This window comes from Lycium barbarum, chromosome 11 (genome assembly GCF_019175385.1).
Source record: "Lycium barbarum isolate Lr01 chromosome 11, ASM1917538v2, whole genome shotgun sequence".
Classification (NCBI taxonomy): Eukaryota; Viridiplantae; Streptophyta; class Magnoliopsida; order Solanales; family Solanaceae; genus Lycium; species Lycium barbarum.
In genome coordinates, this window is record NC_083347.1 from 109,535,274 (window position 1) to 109,558,145 (window position 22,872).

Below are 22,872 nucleotides of genomic sequence, written 5' to 3' on the forward strand. Positions count from 1 at the left end.
TCATTCCGTATTTCCACACCAATATTTTTCATGAAAATCACACATATATAAATTCAAATCAACATATGAACTTATTTCTTACAAATTGAAACAACTTTCCAATTTTCCAATTGTGCGAAAGCACGGGATATAACAGTTTCATTGCCTTGACATAATCTTGCTTTGATGGCTGATTTTTATCTTTGATGGTGTCTGCCAGACACATTGCATCAAGATGAATTTCAGCATCAAGCACCCAAGACAGGTACCCTTTGCCCGATATATCCAGGGTAACAAATTCACGTTTAGAAAGATTTGCCATCAACTAACAAAAAGAAAGTTTATACCTTCGAGGCTTTCAAATTTGCTCTAGATGGTATAGTCTCGTGGTGATAACGTGTTATAAAATAAAGACTATAAAGTAAATACACCAGAGACAAGTATATTGAGAGACTAATATATTATTCAACTTTGACTTGATGTACAAATGAACTGAATTGACTTCCTATTTATAGAGGAAAAGAAGTTGTCTGCTTGAGCTAGTTGCAAGCTGTCATTGTAAGCTTATCCAGAATATTGTGTGTATTTAAATGGACGTCTATAATACGGTGTATTTATCACATAAACTCAATTTTAACCATTCTCAAACCCCCTATGACCAGCCTATCATTTGTTGGACCATTAAGCCCAAATACCTGGATAAATACGGGCAATTCGCAGAATTGCGCCCTTCTTTTGGGGTGGTCTTTAAATTTTGCCCCTCATATTTGAAATCTTTAAATTTTGCCCTTCGGCTAAAACCCATGGGTTCCAGGTTCGAACCCCCACATAGTCAAAATTTTAAAAAAAATTCGCAAGGTAGAGTTTAAATTTCGCTATGCCCCCACCGGCATACACTTGTGAAGGAATTACCAAAGTTATGCCGGACCCGACATACTTATGCCTTATGGGAAGACTTGGCATAAGTATGCCGGGTCCGGCATAACTTTGGTAATTCCTTCACAAGTTTATGTCGGGTCCGGCATAAAAGTTTGCCCCCACCGGCATAAACTTGTTAAGGAATTACCAAAGTTATGTCGGACCCGGCATACTTATGCCAAGTCTGCCCACAAGGCATGAGTATGCCGGGTCCGGCATAAATTTGGTAATTCCTTAACAAGTGTATGCCGGGTCCGGCATACACACGACCCAAACCTTGCCTTGCAAACTTTTTTTTAATTTATGCTTGAGTGGGGTTCGAACTGAGAACCTTATGATTTGTGCGTGAATGCTCAGAGTTGCAATGCGAAAGGTAAAAGTTAAAGACCAGCAATATGGGGAGCATAATTTAAAGATCACAAATATGAGGGACAAAATTTAAAGACCATAAATATGAGAGGCAAAATTTAAAGACCATCCACGCAAAAAAAAAAATGGATAAATACCGGACTACCCGACCCATCCTCCTTATTTTTTACCCCCAAAGAACAACCTGATTAGGTGATGGAGTATCTAACATTATTACTACCAATGTATGTAATAACTGTAATATGTTGTAGTATTTTTTTTTTTTTGTTGCGTTGACGTCAATTTCTGGGCTTTGGACCAATCACATTGCTTTGGTTTCCAAAACTAAAAAGGAAAAATAACAAAGGGGAAATCGCCATTTTGCACACAGGGAAAAAGTAAATATTTTTTACACCAAAATGACCCATTGAGCGATCGATCACTGAAATCTTACACCAATTCTGATCTCATTTGAACAGCCTTTGCTTCAATATTTCGGGCAAAGGTGTTTATTAAAGACAGGTAAGCGATTCTCTTTCTTTCTGTTTTCCCGTTTTTTGTTCGATTAATCCAAGGAAAAGTGTTGTAAAGATCTCTGTTTTCGAATTGCTTTTTTAATACTTATTCAACAATTTCAAATCCAGATTTGGGGATTCAAGTTAAGGCTAAAAGGAATTTCGCCTTCCAATTTAATTGATTTCTCTTTACTTTGGGGCACAAACTGAAGTATTCTAGACGCAACTCTATAAGGTAAATTTCTTTCCTCTTTATTTATTTTTCATTTTCTGCTCCTATGTAAAGTTCCTCTTTTTTCAATTATTTTACTCAAGCTTTGATTTATGTCTGTTTAAGTTCAGCATGAATTAATGTATGTTTTAGCTTCATTTTGGCTTTAGGATCGTATGGATTCGTTTTGCAGTTTCTCCAGTATTCTTTATCTGATTAACTTATTTGGTGCTTAGTTTAATATGAGATTTCTTGGCAAACCTTCTTATCACAGATCATGGCATTTCCCTCCCCCCCTTTTTTCATATTTCTCGTCAAATCTAACTGACAGAGTTCGATGAATATTTTGCCGGAGACTAAAAGTGCTGAATTTTGGCGAACTTAAAGGACCAAAACCCTTAAGTCTATGCTTAAGGGACTATTTTTAACCTGCCCTCATAGTTAAGGGACCATATTTGTTAACTTGTGGCAAACTTAAAGGACCAAAACTGTTAAGTGCATACTTAAGAGACTATTTTGTTATCTTATGGCAAACTTAATGGACCGAAATTGTTAACCGAAATTGTTAAGTACATAGTTAAGGGACTATTTTGAACCTACCCTCATAGTTAAGGGACAATTTATGTCGTTTTCTTGGTAAAGTTTCAACAAAATATGATTTGTGACAGTGTGCCCTCCCACTTATTGAAAATCAAGTTCTAGTTTATCCTTTAAAAATCAACTGTTGTGTTCAAGTTTTATCAGTATCTAACTTAGCCATATTTCGCCCTTGGGGTTTAGAGGCCCTTTGGATTGGCTAATTTTAAGTGCTTTTAAGCCAAAATAGCTTATAAGTCATTTTGTAGTGTTTGGATAAAGTGAAAAAGTGCTTTTAAGCACTTGTTTTTAAGCTAAAATGACAAAAATAACCCAAAAACTACAATTCCTAACTTATGGATTATGCTTAAAAGTCACTTAAAATAAGCTCATCCAAACGGGCTCTTAGTCTTGAGCTGAGGAGTGCTTCATCTAAATTGATGCACTGTCATGTTTGGGGTCACTATGAACCCTTTCATCTTTTACTATCACCATAAATCATAGGCAGGTTGATCGTTTTATTAATATAATGTTAAAAACATCTTGGATGGAGGAGCACATCGTACTATATACAACCTTAAATACAACACTATATGAATAAGAGCAAGGGATATCAAGGAAGAAAAATACAATATATAAAGCTGAGTTAATCAATACCGTGAAAAGAGAACCTTAGAAAAAAGAAAAGAAAATGTCATGTTATAAAAATTCAAAGAAAGAGAGATTAATAATTTGATGAGCAAATTAGGCATTCTGTTTCTAGAATCAGTGTTATCAAAGGCGCGCTTTAAGCGCGCTTAAGCCCTGAAGTGAGACTCAAAACATGTTGAGCGCTTCGCCTCGCTTTATGTGCACTTCAGTGTCATCATCAAGGCTCTAAGACATACTTTTCCTTGCCAATGAGCCTCTCTTGGAGAGGTGACACTAGATGATTAATATATCACTTTATCGTAATATTTTTACAATTTCTTTTCCCATACATTTGTTATTCATGCTTATTATTATTAATCTTGGACTGGGATTAGTCGGGGCTCAAAGAGACCCGGACACCCGGTGCTTAATCAAAAAATATTATTATTAATCTTGGACTAAAAATATATATATTTGTATTTTTGCACCATTGCGCTTTTTTTCATTAAAGCCCACGCTTTATTTGCGCTTAAAGCCCCAGCTGACCTTAGAGCTTTTTTGCGCTTTTCGCTTTTGATAACACTGTCTAGAATTACTAATTAGTCAGCATAATATCTCGACATTGAGAGAGAAGAAGCACATTCATATTACAAAGTTAGATGAAAATTCTATTTTTTAAAATTAAGTTTGAGGATGAAAATGATTATCACTTTTTGTTATATAATCTCACTGTGGCAACTTTATATCTGGGAAAGATTTTTTTTTCTTGGGGTCCACAAAGAAAGCTAGAAATCGCTCATTTAATAAGGAACCCTAACTCAATTGGTTAATAAATAGAGGAAGTCCAGTTGCAGAGAGTAAATTGTACCGTCACTAAAACCTCACTTTCTGTATGTTTTAAATTTGTATTGAAAAACGGGATAATGAATTTAACTTTGTTGTATGTTGTTCTCTGCTTTGATTTGCCAGTTAGTTTTGAAATTAACCAAAAAGAGGTGAAGCAGTTAAAAAATAGGACATTTTATTAATAGAATGGTTGGGCAAAGAAACGCCAGTGTTAATAGCAATCACCATATTCATTTGAACAAAGGGGCCAATGAATGAGACAAATAAAATATCTGTAACTCCCCCTGATTTCTAGTCAGTGGTAGCTACTCTTTCTTGTTGATTTGGATCTTATTGACTGGTTTGTTTTCCTATTCGTATTTTCAGTTTATAAGTATGAAAGAATCCATAGAGAAAAAAGAAAGACGGTCGTACAATTTGACTCTGTTGTTCATAAGGAAACTCCTTTGGAGGAATAATAGTCTTCTACCATTTCAGTGGAATAAATGCAAAATCGATCTCTCTCCAGCCTTGGGATCTTTATTTGTTGATCAACCGAGACTATTGTCTTAAAATTATCGCTCTTTTTAAATTGAGTCTTTCTTTATTTGTTCTGTTCTGCCTCTACTTCTAAGATTTGATCCCTTGTTGGAGGTAGTTAGTTTTTTTTTTTTTTTTTGGGTCTGATTTTCTATATATCTAATACGATGTGATCGGCTTCTCCAATGCCCAAGCACAACAAAGTATGTGCCTTAAATCTTCCTTAATGGGATGCTAGTTTGGCTTCTTTTTCAATGGCCTTTTGGGTTCTTCTTTCAATGTCTAATATTAACTCTGTTGTTAATCATGAAACTCCTTTGGAGGAATAATAGTCTTCTACCATTTCAGTGGAATAAATGCAAAATCGATCCCTCTCCAGCCTTAGGATCTTTATTTGTTTATCTACCGACGCTATTGTCTTAAAATTTCGCTCTTTTTAAATTGAGTCTCTCTTTATTTGTTCTGTTCTTCCTCTACTTCTAAGATTTGATCCCTTGTTGGAGGTAGGTATTTTTTTTTTTCGGTCTGATTTTCTATATATCTAATACGATGTGATCGGTTTCTCCAGTGCCCAAGCACAACAAAGTATGTGCCTTAAATCTTCCTTAACGGGATGCTAGTTTGGGTTCTTTTTTCAATGGCCTTTTGCAGTTCCTTCCTTTTGTAGCTTGTGTCTAATATCTAAAGAGATCTTAGATATTAATGTTCTCATCCCTGTTTAGCTAGTTAGCATTTTCTTGTGCTTTTGCTCTTTCTACATCCTGAATAAAAAATTGAAAAGGCTGAATTAATTCTCAAATTATCCTCACTCTCTCTAACCAATCCCCTTTGTATCCTATAGTTAGGGTTCATTTATGTCGCCACAGAACTTTTGCTCTCTTGCACAAGAGACTAGTTTTCTCTATGTGAAATTAGTCTCTCTCTGAAATCTCTCAGGAAGAACCGTGCCCTCTCCATCTTCTTTGACTTTGTTGATTTGCTGATAATCTGGTGGTTGAGAAGTTAATCTTGTGAATCAGTGTCTGATGTTCTTTTTCGATTGTTTAATCAGCATCTGATGTATCGTGTGGTTATTTTTCTTTTGTGGTAATCAGCATCTGATGTATTGTGTGGTTATTTTTCTTTTGTGGTTGATATTATGGACTTGTTTTCCTTGAATCAATATGGCTTCAAACATGTGTTTCTTTTGGCCTGCTGAATGCTTGAAATAGTGAAGGTTGCTGTTCTTATTTTTTTTTTCCCTACTGATTTTATTTATTTATTGAACTTTTTTTCTAGTATCTGTTCTAGAGTTTTGGGAAACTTGGAAATAATCAATGGCAGCTCCAGGGGGACCTAGACCAAGGAATGCGCCACCACCCAATTATAACCCTAATGCACTTGTGGATGGTATGCAAAATCTACAAGTAAATAGGCCCAATCAGCCACCTGGTGCTTCTAGGCCTAATGCCCCATTTGGGCAGCAGCCACCTAGTGCTCTTAGGCCTAATACCCCATTTAGGCAGCAGCCACCTTTTGCTGGTGGACCACCTGTTAGCCGTCCCGGACCTCCACCACCTGGTGCTTTCCCGAGAGGTCCCACACCTCCTAGTGGTCCTCCACACACTGGATTGCCTCCTCCTGTGTCTCAGTCTGTTCCTCCCTTTGCATCTCGGCCACCTCCTCCTGGTGTAATGCCTCCTTCTATGGGAGGTGCAGCCCCACCACCTGGGTCTTTGCCTTCTGCATTGGGTCATCGTCCAGGACCTCGGGGTCCTTTTTCTTCTTCACCGTTGACAACAGGTCCTGCTGTGCCGCTGCCATCAAGCATTTCTGGCTCGGTTAGTAATGGGCCACCGACAGGTGGGCCGGGAATGATGCAGGGTGGAGCACGTTTTCCTCCTCCAAGCAATACAATGAGGCCACCATTTGGAGCTCCTCCACCAACGATGGTTTCACCTGGCGCTTCTTCTCAGCCTTCAGGCATGCGCTCACCCTTTGGAAGTTCATCATCTGTTAGCACACCACCAGTTACAGCACAACCACCACCTCCATTTTCGGGATCATTTCAGAATATGCCACCGCCTTCAGGTTCCTCCCCATTTGCAGCACCTGTTCAAGCCATGCCTCCACCCATGGGTGCTCCTTATGGAACACAGTCGTGGCAACCCCATCAGGTGATCTTTATATGCCTATCTTATTGTACTTGTTTTGGAAGGTGAATTCTATGTATTTTCCCAAAAATAAAATTGATTCATATGCATATGCTATTTAAGGGAAACAACAATAGAGTTTGCTTCTGGTCCCTGGTGTTAAGAATTTTCACTAAACTCATTAGCTAAGTATAATTTGTTTTGTGTAATCTGGTGAAGCTGAAGATTTCATTATTTGAAGTTATTTAAGAATATATTTGATTACTCCATAAATAAAATTTGTTTTTATTTATAATTTTTGTATTTTTGTTAGGACTTTTTGCCGTGCTTGAAAGTTATGAAAAAGATATTTTCAGTATCATTTATTTACTTTATCTAAATCAATTCAAAGTATAAATATAGAAATCCTTTTATAAGTTTGTTACAAAATCTGTCACTATTTAAATAATTGTTATTATATATCTTACGTGTATCAGTACTTGTAAAAGAAAAATCTTAAGTATACAAGTTATCTCAAGCGTGAAAAATTTAAACATTTTCAAAGTATATTACACCACCTTTGCAGTTTGGCTGGACCATCTGAAAAGGATAACTATCTTTCACAATTGAAGTTACAACAACCTACCTGTCCTTTCTTAATCAGAAGAGGTATACTGATCTTACATAAATCATATATTTAATTCAAAAAGACCCCTAAAGTACATGGTGCATTTCCAATGCAGTGTTTTTTTTTTTTTTTTCTCTATTGAAATCCCGTAATTATGTGGATCACATGTTGGATCAAGTAAATTGTCTTTAGTATGCTTTTTACTGTATTTCCACTTTCATGTGAGGTGCATATTCTGAGTTTACTCATTGACAGGGGGCTCCACCTTCTGCTATCCCTGGTTCAATGCAACCACCAAGTATGTATGGGATGGGACCTCCTCTTCCAAATCAGGCGGTGGCTTCGATAACTCCTTCGATTGGCCATACCAGCCCATCAAAAGTTGATCCCAATCAAATCCCGCGCCCTATTCCAAATGCTTCTGCAGTTCTGCATGAAACCCGACAAGGCAACCAGGCGAATCCCCCTCCGGTAAATTATCATTTCATTTAGGAACATTTCGCTCTAATACCTTGCTTGGTTGTATTGGACTGTTGCATATGCAGCTGAACTATCTTTTCTTCAAATGGTTATTGCCTCCTTAATCAAACTTTTTTGTTTTTACTGCTTTTTCCTGATTTCCTTTTTTGCCCACTTGAAGCCTGCCACAAGTGAGTATATTGTTAGGGACACTGGAAATTGCAGCCCACGGTACATGAGGTGTACTATTAATCAGGTACGAAACTTCTTTGCATTGTTTTTTGTTCTATTTGTTATTCTTCCCTCTATGGTTTCTGCATTATACTCTTTCATCTTTCTATGGAATGAGAAACTTATTAACCATCCTTTTTCTTATTGAAGCACTAGTTGTAGATGATTGGTCCTTGTTTGTGTAACAGATTCCTTGTACTGTTGACCTTTTGACAACCTCGGCAATGCAATTGGCTTTATTGGTCCAGCCGTTAGCTCTTCCTCATCCATCTGAAGAGCCCCTCCAGGTAATGCATTTTTTGCCATCTATCTGTTCTAATTTTATTAGCCTTTTTTTTTTTTTTTTTGATATGGGGGAAAAAAAATTAGAACCCTTATGTTTCATTTTATATGAACCTGTCTGTCTGGACGCAGGGTTTAAGTGGGAGGAAAAAAGATTTTTTAGAACTTGTGGTCTTAAACATGCCATGATATTTTCAATTTTAAAAAAAAAAAAAAAAAACATGCCATGATATTTATGTGGCTATAAAACCATGTCATTAAGGGTGAAATGAGAAGTTTTAAAGTGGAACTGTTTGTAAATGTAGAATAACATTCTTTTTCGAACAGGCTAAAAATGATAGAGTAAAAGCTTTGACGGGACAGACAAAGTAATAGTTATTGGGTAAAATAATGGTATACCTTGATGAAGGATGATATAGCAATTTGGAAGGAAAGAAACAACAAGACTTTTTGAGAACAGAAAAGATTCTATACTTAAAACTCAAGCATGGGTTTGAGCCAAAGCTACTGGGTTCTGCCGAACCTGTAGCTTTAAGGCTGGCTCCGCCCTGCTTCCATGTCTCTAGTCTTTTATCAACTCTTTCTACCTTTGGTAGCTAGAGCTCTTTCACCTTTGCACCTTCACCATGTTGTTAGCCCAAGTAATTCCGTTGGCAGCTTAGCTACTTACTGCCACATCGCTGCTAACTCATGAAGGTGCTAACTGCTAAGGCAGTACACAGGCCAGGAGTCCCTCAGTACAAAAACAATAGTTTCGACTTCCTAATTTTGACCCACAACTGCGATAGTGCCTCAAGTCAAACTAAAAGCAGAGTTGTCACATCTGTGATTAACAATGATAATAGTAGTATCATGATTTTATAAGTGGTTATTACAATTAATTATGTTTGTTGAGGTTTTGTTGAAGTACCACTGGCGTGATGTATGCTAAGATATACAATTGACTGTAATGACCCTTGGCTGCAGGGGAGTGTGCTTTTTCGTTTTCTTATGGGTGGCTAAAAGGAACGATTGTGATCCCTAGAGTGGAAATCGTTTCAAATAATCATCACCGATCCTATGTTTATGCTGTTATATATCTGTTATCATCTCTACTTACTCCATATTCTGAGCACGTAGGGGCACTTCAATAATGTAAATTGGTTTGTGTAGTTTACTTGAAGGCAGAATGGATTAATTTGTTGGTTCTTTTACCTTCGTGTTGCTTTCCTGTTAGGTGGTTGATTTTGGGGAAAGTGGTCCTGTTCGGTGCTCTCGTTGCAAAGGCTATATAAATCCTTTCATGAAGTTCATTGATCAGGGAAGACGTTTTATCTGTAACTTGTGTGGTAAGAATGAAATTCATTTATTCCCACTAAGTTATGTGATACTTCTAGATATTATTTAGGGACTCAAGATTGAAATGCAACATAGCATGGACGTGATGTGCGAAAATCTACAGGAGATGAAACAGAAGTGCCAAATTTACATCGTTATTGATATTTTTCTGCTCTAACTAGTCTAATGAAAAACTTAAGCACATTCTTAGACGTCTAATATACATTCTTTCTGGTCAACTGAAAACATGTGGCCCGTCTTACTTTTACGCCTTCCATTTCATAAGAAGCGAAGAAGAAAATTATCTTTAAGCTAACAGTATGAAGTGGAGCAGTAAAACAAAAGAATCAGTGACTCTCTCTCTCTCTCTCTCTCATCCTCTGCTAAATAGTCAAGGTGTGCACAAGCCGGCTTTGGCATGACCCATCCAATTCTATTTTTGGTGATATGGTCCTACTTTGACAGCAAAGACCTCTTCAATTTTCTATGGTATAGCTTGCATTTCCTGAACACCCTTCCTAGTGGAAGTGCATGGTTGTGCTATAGCAGGAAAAGTTCAATCTCCTAGTAGAAGACCAATTGGTCAGGTTCCATGCTATTCACTGCAAATTACACATTTCCAAAACAATTAACTCTAAAAGGTTAATGGATTGAACTCCTATGCCATCAGCTTCAATTAATAATTGAATGCACAACGTGAAATGTAGAAACCATTTTCAATTTCCTAATGCTGCATTTTGAATGAAAATGTGCTGTTATGTAGTTTTCATCTCGTGTTTCCTCCCATCATTTTTGCAGGACATACCGATGAAACTCCACGTGACTATCAGTGCAACTTAGGTCCAGATGGCAGGCGTAGGGATGCTGATGAAAGGCCTGAACTATGCCGAGGAACTGTTGAGTTTGTCGCTACCAAGGAATATATGGTTGGTACCTTTTGGCACGTAATTGTTCAGGGATGTGATTGCATGACTTTATAGGAGTAATGTCACATTAAGTAGACATTCTTAGCGCTGAACTTTCAGTTTAACTAGCTTTGAGCTTTCAAATTTACAATCTTAACTTGTTTTGGTATTTTGGAAAGCTAGCCAGAATAGTGGATTGGTATGCGGGAAGGATTCATATTGCAATATCACCTAAATTGGGATTGAGGCTGGTATCAAAATAATAATAATAATAAAAATAAAACACTAACTCGAGATTGAGCATAGTGGATTGGTATGTGGGAAGTTTGTAGTTCACTAGCACCCTTTTCTATCTATTCTAAATGTTGACTTTTGTGTAGTTTCCCAGCACTGGGTTGTTGCTATCAGCGTGCTATTCTGTGCTGATTTTAGACTTTAGGAGGAAACAGTTGTTCTGTATACCATTCGTGACAAAATTCTTTTCAGCATTGAAAGTAGTACAAAAATAACACATACGGAGAGAAAGCTAAAGAGGAATGTGAGGAGAAGAGAAGGGTCCAGTAAGCAATGAGTGGTAGACGTGAAATGTTGAACTGTGGTCTGTGGCAGACTTGTCAAATTACTGCTCCTAGATTACTGTGCAATCGGTTAACAGAAGAACTGATAGGTGGAGGGGGTTGGTAGTGCGGATGAGTAGAATATCAAGTTTAGAAAATTAAACTAATACTTCGACAGGAAATTTATTGACAGAGTTCTAAATCATTGTAGATATATCGTTAAACCTACTCTCTGTTGGGAGTTGATTCGATGCCCTTTTTTGTAGATGTGCTCCTTTCTTTGGTGTAGGGAATCCCTTAATTCAGTTTTGTAACTTATTGGATTTTGCAGTAATAACTTGGAATATTGTCTTGTATTTCAGGTGCGGGAACCGATGCCCGCTGTGTATTTCTTCCTTATAGACGTTTCCATGAATGCCATACAGACTGGTGCAACTGCAGCTGCTTGCAGTGCGATCAGCCAAGTTATTTCTGATCTCCCTGTAAGTCTATTGGTTGTTTATGATGATGCAACATGCATTTCTTTACTTTAGAATAGCGAGAGATAAAAGTAGTCGGCTTGTCTTCTCAAGTGGAATCATCATAAATTAATCACATTCTCGTACTAAGAGATTAACTAGAACTTCTGGTGTAGCAAAGCAAGTACCCATGTAATTTGTCTGTTGAGATGCTGAAAAAGGTTATTGATGCATCTGAATTGTGGAAAACCCAGCTTGTCTCCATTCTGAATAGTGCAGTGTTGCGCGAATGCTGCTTGGTCACTTTGGTTTATCCAAGAGTTCGTTATGGCATATCTGTAATTAGTGGCCCTGGGGGTAGGCAAAAAAGATGAAGAGATTGATGCCATAACCTGTCGATTTGCATCTCCTTAAGCGGCGAAGCGATGGCTTTTAATAATTCCAGAAGATAAAAGGGAGATGATGAATGTGACAAAAGGATTTAGGTGAACCCTTGAATGTCTTCAATTGAGCGGTTCTTTTCTCTGCATCTGGTGTCATTCTTATAGTTTGAATGAACCATAGGTTTGATCTGGTAAAGAAAGCTATCTTTGATCTAATGGAACTCGGGAGAGGTGGGATCATTCAAGTGGTTAGAATGTCGCGTTCACTAGGAGGCATGGATTAGGGAATAGATACTATTTGTGATACAGTTCAGCTAAGATGCATTTATATTCAATTTTATGCACAATATGAATTCTTGGAAAGCTTTTGAACTTTCTTTGACATTGAAAACTTATTATTGCAGGATGGTCCTCGGACGTTCATTGGAGTTGCTACATTTGACTCAACTATCCACTTTTACAATCTCAAGCGTGCATTGCAGCAGGTTTAACACATTCAAATGAGTTTGACTCTGCTAAATTATGCTTTAAAATCTGAAATTAAAAGAAGCTTTGAAATGAGTATTGAACCTTAATCAGTTATCTTTGCCTTTTTTTTTTTCCCCTCTTTGTTGCGCTGATGATGAAAATGATGAATTCTTGTTGTATTTCAGAAATGTGTTGCCTAGATGATTAACTAAATGCATTTCTTAAAGAATTTCTCTGACTGAAAAGAAAAGAAAAATCTTTAACTAAGACATATGTGGGGAAGTGAGTTAGTAGTACTTATGTGAAAATAAAATAAAAATCTCTAACTAAGAAATATGTGGGGAAGGGAGTTAGTAGTTCTTACTAAAACAAAGTAAAATTGTTCTTGTGTCCTTTTTTATTTTGTCTTGTCTGTGATTAAGTCATAGGGTTGCAGGAAGAAAAATATTAGCCTTCAAAAAAGAGTTACTTTACAGCCCTTTTTGACTTCTCTGCCTTAATTAGCTCCTCGTCTCCCTTTCTGCCTAATTGCTCCAACAACAACAACAACACAAACCCAGTGTGACCTCACAAGTGGGATCTGGGGAGGGTAGGATGTACGCAGACTTTACCCTACCTTTGTGAGGTAGAGCGGCTGTTTCCGGTAGACCCTCAGCTCAGAAATAGTACGTGGCACAATAATGTGAGAAGAGATAGCAACATAACAAGATACAAAAGAAAGGTGGCAACGGATAGTAATACGCATCAAGAAATAAGAAACGACGCGATAACGGTTTACTACTACTAAAATGAAAGAGGAGAGGAGGAGACCCACCCCGTCCCTCCCCACACAGAGGTGGACAACACTTAGCTAGCTTCTAACCTTCTACCCTAATCCTAGTCCTCCATACCTTCCTATCTAGGGTCATGTCCTCAATCAGTTGAAGTTGTGCCATGTCCTGTCTAATCACCTCCCCCCAGTTCTTCTTCGACCTACCTCTACCTCTCCTAACTCTTGCTACAACCAACCTCTCGCACCTCCTTAATGGTGCATCATTACACCTCCTTTTCACATGCCCGAACCACCTCAGCCTCACTTCCCTCATCTTGTCTGCCGCTGATGCCACTCCCACTTCGTCCTGTAAAACTTCGTTCCTAATCATACCTCTCTGAGTATTGTTCCACACATCCATCTGAGCATCCTTATCTCCGTTACCTTCATCTTCTGAACGTGAGCATTTTTGACTGGCCAGCACTCTGTCGCATATAACAATGCTGGTCTAACCACCACTCTGTAGAAATTCCCTTTAAGCGTTGGCGACACCTTCTTATCGCACAGGACCCCGGAGGCAAGCCTCTATTTCACCCACCCCGCTCCAATGCAATGTGTGACATCATCGTCAATCTCCCCGTCTCCCTGGATTACGGACTCAAGATAGAAGATTCCTCTCTTGGGTATGACTTCTTCTTCTATCTTCGCTTCTACCTCCGTCTCATGTGCTATGCCACTGAACTTGCACTCTAGGTACTCCCTTTTAGTCCTGCTTAACCTGAAACTGTTAGAATCTTTAAGGCCTCTCACCAAACTTCCAGCCTATCTTTAACTCCACCACACGTCTCGTCTATCAATTAATTGCTCCGTTTTCCTAATTATGCAGTTCTCTCATTGTCCTTCTCTGGTATAGTTGGATTGTATTTCACTTGTTCCATTGTTCACTGATGTGATTTGTTCATTGTTCTTTAACATAGATGCTAAAATGGGATTAGGGTGTGGCAAATGGTTTAGGTTGGTGAAGTACTTATTTTCTGATAAGTTGATTCTGGATCTACCTTTTCAGCCATTGATGCTTATAGTCCCTGATGTCCAAGATGTTTACACCCCACTTCAAACTGATGTGATTGTGCAGCTCTCGGAGGTTTGTTCTGCAAGATGTTGACCAATTTTCTGTTCATTTCCCCCTTTTTAAAGCGGGATGACTAAGACTTTCAGTGCGTCCTATGTAAGTGGTTACTTATTTGTGTTTTCAGTGCCGTCAACACCTAGAGCTTCTCCTAGAAAGCATCCCAACAATGTTCCAGAACAACAGGACTGCTGATTCAGCTTTTGGAGCTGCAGTCAAGGTATCAATGCTTTACTTGAAGTTAGTTTCCCAACTTGTCATTTGGATCGTAAACCCACTTGTTTTGTAGCCTAATTAATTCATTGATGGAATAAGTATTTTCTGCATTCCCTCTAAAATATGATAAGTTAGGTCACCGCGGTTGCCTGACACTTTGCCATTCTGAGAAAGAGATTTGAAAGATTCTGCATCGTGTGGGGGGGGGGGGGGGGGGGGGGGGGGACCAACCTGACCGTACGCGGAGCATAAATTTATGTGTAAAAAATTACTAAAGTTGCAATAAACTTCAGATATGATTTTATAACTTTAAAAGTATAATGGGTTCAATGCTAAGAACATTAAAGATTGAACCCACAGAATTAAAATCAGGAATCCGCCTCTGTGCAGATGAGTGATTCCAAGTTTAACCATATCAGTCTATGATGGATTATCATATCGATTGATTCTTACTTCGCGTTTTGTTACTTCAGGCTGCATTCTTGGCAATGCAAAGCACTGGAGGCAAACTTCTTGTGTTTCAATCAGGTAAGGTGCTAAGTGCAGTGAACTTTAAGTATCATGTACAATTACAACCTTGTGCGTCTAATATCAAGACTCTATCTTGTACGCATGCTTGAGTTAAAACATCTGTTATCTTTGATCCCTCACTTCTTGTTTACAATGCACTGCTGATTGACTGTTTCACTTCTATTAATGTATGCTTAACTTCTGTGTCCAATGCAGTCTGCCTAGATAGGATGATACATAACAGCATTGCTTTCTATGGCACTATCTGGTTCTTTTAAAATTGAAGTATTAATAGGATAGCTATGTTTAGATTATACTTTCAGTACACCCGTAAGGGTGACCTAATTGGTTGAGCATGGGACTTCCATAATGGATGTCTCAGGTTCGAAAACCCATGCCTACAACAGTAGGGGATTTGCCTTCTGGGTCGAGCTCGTCGCATGGGGCTTGCCTAGTGCGGGTTATCTCTCCTGTGTGGTTTGCGAGCTATTGCACAGGAGCGGGGTTTACCCTGTGCGCACCCAAAGGGTAGCGGCTGCTGGTTCCCTTGTCATCAAAAAAAAAAAAAAGAAAAAAAAAGGATTATATTTTCAGTACTTTCATGTTATGAAAGTCTCCATCAAATATCTGGACCGAATACCTCGTAAGATAGTAGCATGCTTTAGGCAGTTGCCTTATGGTTCCTCTTTTCTCCTTCACCTGGTGCATCAACAAGTTCATAGGTCCTGTGATATATTTCTTGTGAATGATCTGTTGCATGAGCGGTGCAACCTTGAGTCCTTGACTACACAACTTGTAATACGATTCTAAGTGTTGGCTATACTTGCTATGTCTTATAGTCCTGCCATCTACGGGTATTGGAGCCCTTTCTGCTAGAGAGGCTGAAGGAAGAACCAATGTATCAGCTGCAGAAAAGGTAAAATTATTGAACCAGTTTTTAGTATATCTGTCTTTTAGTAGGAGTTATGTTTTCTGGTGCCTTTTTCCTTGATTGCTATAGACTGCTAGGTACTCCGACACTGGTGTCTCACTTTTAGATTGTTTATACCCACTGTTCCCTTGTTTTTGCCCCTCATTTCATATTTTGGATGTCACAAACATTGTCCATATTTATCATGTGGGCTCTGTCCATAAAATTGTCCATATCCAGTGCTGAATATGTATATAGAAGCTTCTAATATTGTCCTTAACATGCTTAAGTGTGAGAGCTATTGTCTTTTAATTGCCAACTTATGAAAGAGACAATAGAAAATCAAACAATCTTTTCAATTTGTTGACATCAACATGTCTACTTGAAATTTCACTTCTAGAGTATGTACAATAATGTATTGGCAGAAATAGTGGTTCAATAACTCGACTTAAGTCCTTTGAGCCGCTAATCACTTATTTGGATCATCGCCTCTGAGAAATGGATGGCAATTTGCTCATCATTTCTACAAAATGTTTGGTCTTAATTCCACTATTGGATCATCGTCTTGCAATTATGGAGCTTAGGAATCATTTTCTTTTTGTGGTAAATGAGAGCTTTTTGTGGCTGTCGAGTTTCTTCTTAAATCTTGGGTTTAGGTGTATTCCCTCTAAGCTTTCTCCAGAGTGTGCTTATCATTTTTCTTCTCGTTGATCAGTTTGCTTAGAACAGATTGAAAGTTCATATGACAATGGTGTTTGTTTGGCACATTGAGGTACTTTTAGCGTAGTCCTTGTAAGCATTGGACAAATGAACGTTGGACTCCATCTGAGTTTTTATAATGTACATATCCAGCACCAATGTGGCGATGAATACAATTATTATTTTTTAATTATAATTCTCAGGAAAATAATTTGTTGTTTATGCCGGAAAAAAAGCAACCATGACATTGCTTATTCAGAAGAGTTGTATATTCTCCAATTTCAGGAGGCTCACAAGTTACTCCAGCCGGCTGACAAAACTCTGAAGACAATGGCTATTGAGTTTGCCGAGTATCAGGTGAGTAATATGAAAGCCCGTGGAAGAATGATTCATTAAGCACAAATAGGATGTTAAGAACGTTTTTTGGTCTTTTTATATTTATAATCGTTCACTTTAATTAATTAGATCTCAACTGCTTCAGGTCTGTGTTGACGTGTTTCTCACAACTCAATCTTATGTAGACATTGCCTCCATCTCAGTCATTCCTAGGACCACTGGTGGGCAGGTAACTGTGACATTTGTTACTATTTTAGCTTGTCTTCTCCTCTAGGACCCCGGTTACGAGGCACTTTCTGTACATGGAATTTATGAACAGATCTTATTATGAAACTTACTGTATATGATAGCGCTTCACTTCATATTCCTTTTGATATTTTTATATCTAGGCTTGAGCTTTAAGGATATTTCACTTGTGTCAGGTGTACTACTATTTCCCTTTCTCTGCTCTTGCTGATACTGCCAAGCTATACAATGATCTTCGATGGAATATCACTAGGCCCCAAGGGTTTGAGGCGGTGATGCGTGTAAGATGTAGTCAGGTATGCTCCTCAGTTTTTGGGTCTTCCTGTGCTTCTCTCATAGGAGAAGTGCCAGACCTCATTTATGGAAACTGAGCACAAAATTCATGCTGACTGTGTTCCATTTGTAGGGCCTTCAAGTTCAGGAGTACTCTGGAAATTACTGTAAAAGAATTCCAACAGATGTTGATCTACCTGCGGTTTGTCCCTCTATCCTTAAATAAACTTTGCACATATATATTACTGTAAAGGAATTCCATTAGAGCTGATCTACCTGTGGTTTATCCTTCTGTACTCCTTCCCCATTTAGGAGACAATTATGCACTTCCCACACCTGAAGTACAACCACAATAACTGAGATAGATTTGATAAATAAACTATGCACATCTGTATTAAGTTCGAAGCATCTATAGCACATTTCTTGGGCTAATACCAAATCTACCCATATTATGTTTGACTACTTTTGATACTTTACTATTGATTCCTGCCTGATTTACTAAGTGAGCTTCCCACAGTGTTGATTTCTCTGCCTTTGTCCTGTTCTTTTGGTGAGTTTTGGGGGGTAGAGATGATGCAACCAAGAAAAGGAATATGTTGTGCTATGTTCATTCGGCACTCGTTTGTCACCTATGCTTTTATCTAGCCTTTTTTTCACATCAAGATGAATCTCTTAAAACCATCTTTACAGATTGTCCATGGCTAAAATATTCAAATGAATGTTTCATGGGCCATACGTGTGGAAGTTCACATGTCCAAAAGTACCTAAAGGTATATCTTCTAAGTTAAATGTTTTGAGAGAACCTTATAAGAGGATATTCCCTTCCAGAAGGGGTTATGTTAATCTAGTAACCCACAATGTGCTGGTAAGGGATTTTAGCTTGTCCATTTTTTCCATGGAAGCTGTACTAGCGTAGGTTTTTCTGTATGCATGTTTATACTGTTAATTCGCCTTGTTCTGCGTGCATATTTACACTCAAAAGCTTTTTACACTGTTGATTCCCTGCTGAATGTGCTAGTTTGACTGACTCCTGAATTGGGTGTGTTCATTTCTAAGTGAGCTTTCCATTGTGCAGATTGACTCTGACAAAACAATTATGGTGACATTGAAACATGATGACAAATTGCAGGATGGTTCAGAATGTTCTTTTCAGGTACAAATTTATTTTGAATCTTCAGCAATGAGTTTTTGGTTAATCTTGTTTGCCCTGTTTCTATGTCTATTTTTGCCTGCTGCTGCTCCCTCCTTTTCATTTTTTCTTCCCTGGTGCAATATGATGGCCATTTACAAGAGCTTGTCTCTGTCTTTCCAGTCTGCTGTTCTTTACACTACCATCGACGGCCAAAGAAGAATCCGAGTATCAACTTTGGCTCTGCCTTGCACAACTATGTTGAGTAACCTGTTTCGATCAGCTGACCTGGACACCCAATTTGCTTGCATCTTAAAGCAAGGTAGAGGATAATATCTCATAATACACTGTGCCACATTCTTAAGTACAGTGCCGACAGTTCAGCGTCCTCATCCGCCCCCTCATGGTTAGGGGGCATCTCCCATTTTTATTCTCAATTAACTCCATTTTTGGAAGTGCTAAAATTTGGGAAGATTTTATCTCTATAATGTACTGCTGCCTCAGAAAGGATCTTTGGTTTCTGCATCTATGCCTATTTTCTCCCCTTTATGCTGAGATGATCTTTGATACTTAATTTTTCCTTATAAAGTATGCATTTATTATTTCCAAAAGCTGCATTGGTGTTTGCTCCTTTCTCATATGTGCATAACCGTATTATATATAAGATTGTGTGTGGACTCCTCCTACATGTTGCTCCCTTTTCCCTATAATCCCAGTAACTCTTGTTCTGCATAAATGAATGTTGTCTAGATGGGGGTGGAACATTTGTGTCTAGATGATCCGTGATTTTGGATGCTATCCAAAAGCAAAACCGCAACATGAACAAAATGAGGGACGAAGAATAATAAGTGTCTTATTAAAAAAGATAAAAAAGAAATTGACACTGTTGGAATAAGTAGGGAACTGGTGTTTGTAGGATGTCACCTCTTCTAGATCTTTTGGCCGAATGGCTAAATGATATTTTCCTTTTTTTGCCCTCAGGGGTTCATATTGTTAGGATGTATAGGGGAAAATTAAAAAATCGTATATTTTGCCTTGAAAATGCACAATTAATACACTCCTTTTCTTTCTTTACATTTCTTTTGACTAATCAACCACGGTAAACTTGTCAGGCAGATATTTTTGTTCTTCGATATGCTAAATACCCCCCTCAAAAGATAAAAAATTCCACCTGGCCAGGAGTAAGTAAGTAGAAGGTAGCTCTTTACAGCTTATTAATTGTGCTGTTGTGGTCGACATAATTACTATCACGAGCTGCCAAGTGGCCTGCACTACTTGCTTTTGATGTTTAATGTTATCTCATGTGCTGTTGCTATTTCATTATTTTTCCTTTTTTCTCCTCATGTATTATTTTAAGAGAGTACTCGTACTTATGTCATTTTTCTTGCATGCAGCGGCCAGTGAAGTACCGACCGCTCCTCTCTCACGGATCAGAGAACAAGTGACAAACCTTTGCATCAACATTCTTCATTCTTACCGTAAATTCTGTGCTACAGTGTCATCCTCGGGGCAACTTATCCTTCCTGAGGCACTTAAACTTCTTCCTCTTTACACACTCGGTATATCTTGCATTTCTTTTTCCCAAGCCCTTCGTTTCCCAATGATTTGACAGTGTTGGTTTATACATGCAGTGCAATTTGCAAATACTTTTCTTGCATTACTTCCTCTTCTTCTCCTTTTTATATTTAAGTTGACATATTGATCAAAATGCCTAATATCACTTTCCTCCGCTATGCCCCCCCTTGATGTCCTTTTGTTTCTATTCTAAGATTGTTTATTCAGTGTATTATATGAGTTAGTTGATGTAAATGATATGAAGGAAAATAGCGCCAAGAAAACCTAAATGAATGAATGATAATGCATTCTTAGTATGTGCATTTAGCTTCTGAATGCTTCCTACTTACAGGGTATGTTGAATGGCTAACTCTAATTTTCTTTGCCACCGTAAAACTACTTGTGCAAATTTTTGTGCAAAAAATAATGTAAAAGCATGTTTTTATAAGTTTTCTTAATATTTCAGCTTTAGTTAAAAGCCCTGGACTTAGAGCAGATGGACAGATCGATAGTAGGTCCTTCTGGATTAATTATGTTTCCCCACTCTCTACTCCATTGGCAATCCCTCTGGTCTACCCTAGATTGATAGCAATTCACGATCTTGATACAAAGGTATGGGCTTGTATTTATTGATTTTGTTTCCCTTTTCCTTTTGCCTTTCTAAGTCAAGTGGTAGTTCTATTCTTTTTATTGAGACATTTGGAACATTATTTTTGGATTACATTTCTATCTGTATTTGAACTTGCAGGAGAATGATGATTCTCTTATTCCTCCTCCTATTCCACTTTCCAGTGAACACATTAGCGACAATGGTATCTATCTTCTCGAGAACGGTGAGGACTGTTTGATATATGTTGGGAACTCTGCAGATCCTAATGTTATCCGTCAGCTGCTAGGCATTTCATCTGTTGAAGAAATTCCTGCTCAGGTAATTTGACACGTCTTAAACTGTTGATTGGTGATATTATTCCAAATTTATGAGGAGGTAAAAGAGGGAACACATTCTCAGCATGCGTTCTCCTAGGATCCTCGTATGATACATGTGGCTGAAAAAGCTGTTGATTAATGTTCCTTTTTTATCCCGTTGGTGAAGGAAAGCAATTACTTATTGTATTTAGCTCCTCTGGGCGTAAATTCTAAAATTTCCCTCTCTCAGTTTGTTCTGCAGCAGTATGACAATCCACTCTCTAAGAAGCTCAATGACATCATTAATGATATTAGACGCCAAAGGTGTAACTATCTCCGGTATGATTCTTCTTTTTCTGTGTATTTGCTCCTGTGTTTACGTCCACCTTTTAGGAGAGGGTTACTCAATTACATTTCATTACTTATAAATCAAAAAGATGTGATTAGTCTGAACCTGTAACACATAATGTGTCTAATTTCTGATATATTCTCAATTTGATTTTGGCAGCTTAAAATTATGCAAAAAGGGAGATTCATCAGGTTTGTATCCAGTACCTTTTTTTTGCATTTCTACCTCAATTCTCAACATATCTTCCCCCATCCCCCAAACCAAAGAATATATATTTATAAATTAGTCTGAAGTGGAAGAAAGGAGATGGGCGGAATAACGAAATATCAAAATGATCTACATGGATTAATCTTTTCAATCAATTTAACGTTCCCTGCTCTTAGCTGCTTTTTAATACTTCATATGAGATCTTGCAATGACCAATCATCCTCTCTTTGCTTATTAACTCACCTTTAGCCATTTCTGATTCTTTAGGCAGTACTTTAGTTTTACAACAGTTTATCACATGGTATCCTGAGGTTTAACTGAGGTGTAGAACTATCGTATCGAAGGGGACTACTTCTACACTTGTTTTATAGCTTTAATTAACATTGAGGGAAGAGAATGATTATATTACATTTGGCAAAAGATTTTCTACATGCAAGAAGCATGCTCATGTGATATTGGTTTGGTTTGGAAGGAAAGAAGCTCAAATTATGTGATATTCATTCATGGTCATGGCCCTAGCACATTGTTAACCTTTGAATCTCTTTGTCAGGCATGTTATTTCTCTCGCACATGGTAGAAGACAAGACACAAAATGGACTTTCATATGTCGAGTTTCTAGTACATATCCATCGGCATATTCAAAATAAAATGGCCTGAGAAAATATCCAGTTTTGTTCATGAATTTTGATCATAGAGAGAAGGGGTACAGATGGTTTCAGTATGAAGAGGTGCAGATCAGCTTTTAGAGTTCTCTGAGAGTTTTTTAAGTGTAGCGGCGCATGCTCAAAATGAACAAACAAAAAAAGCGTGATTTTTATCTATATTCAGAGTGATGGTGGTATTTATTCTGATTATTTTTCTTGACGTGAAATGTAGAATTAAAATGGAATTAGTTTTGTCGACTATATTGGCGATGGTGTTGAAAATGTGTATCTTTTGCATCCATGTCTTAGTAGCGTTTGTCTCTTGATCTCAGAGCACCATCAACTGAACTAGCTTCATGTTTGATTGCAAATTTAAGTCTGGTAAACTAATATCAATATTACTTATACACTCTATTCAATATTATTTTTATACATAGTAAACCATGACACTAACAATACCAGTACTATTCCTATTCTAGTACACCTATTCAATACTATTTAGAAATTATGCAATGCATGTTATTTAATATAACAAACCAACAAGTCGATAAAAAATAATACCATCATAAATAATTCAACATTATTAATACGCCTTATTCAGTACTATTTTGAATCACTCCACCAAACGACCCCTTAAAGATTAGAGGAGTGTGGACTAAGGAAAAAAACGGT

General features: G+C 37.8%; 1 protein-coding gene across 1 annotated transcript; it reads left to right on the top strand.

Moving 5' to 3' along the window:
* The first annotated feature begins 1,501 nt into the window (after window positions 1-1,501).
* Window positions 1,502-22,526, top strand: LOC132619045 (protein transport protein SEC24 B-like). Its single transcript, XM_060334026.1, has 26 exons — window positions 1,502-1,767; window positions 1,890-1,995; window positions 5,821-6,698; window positions 7,537-7,752; window positions 7,922-7,996; window positions 8,160-8,258; window positions 9,470-9,581; window positions 10,369-10,496; window positions 11,395-11,514; window positions 12,278-12,358; window positions 14,159-14,236; window positions 14,349-14,441; window positions 14,911-14,965; window positions 15,787-15,863; window positions 16,842-16,913; window positions 17,038-17,121; window positions 17,315-17,434; window positions 17,545-17,613; window positions 18,487-18,564; window positions 18,724-18,862; window positions 19,935-20,099; window positions 20,561-20,706; window positions 20,843-21,022; window positions 21,251-21,339; window positions 21,509-21,540; window positions 22,107-22,526. Exons 3-26 carry the CDS (start codon window positions 5,859-5,861, stop codon window positions 22,211-22,213), a joined length of 3,255 nt encoding a protein of 1,084 aa, XP_060190009.1. The 5' UTR covers window positions 1,502-1,767; window positions 1,890-1,995; window positions 5,821-5,858; the 3' UTR covers window positions 22,214-22,526.
* Window positions 22,527-22,872: the final 346 nt, after the last annotated feature.

Bases quoted from the DNA above. Each gene is read 5' to 3' on its own strand.
- LOC132619045 (XM_060334026.1), top strand. From the start codon at position 5,859: ATGGCAGCTCCAGGGGGACCTAGACCAAGGAATGCGCCACCACCCAAT. The intron at 7,997-8,159 runs GTACGAAACTTC...TTTGTGTAACAG, and splicing joins TGAGGTGTACTATTAATCAG to ATTCCTTGTACTGTTGACCT. The intron at 15,864-16,841 runs GTAAAATTATTG...CTCCAATTTCAG, and splicing joins ATGTATCAGCTGCAGAAAAG to GAGGCTCACAAGTTACTCCA.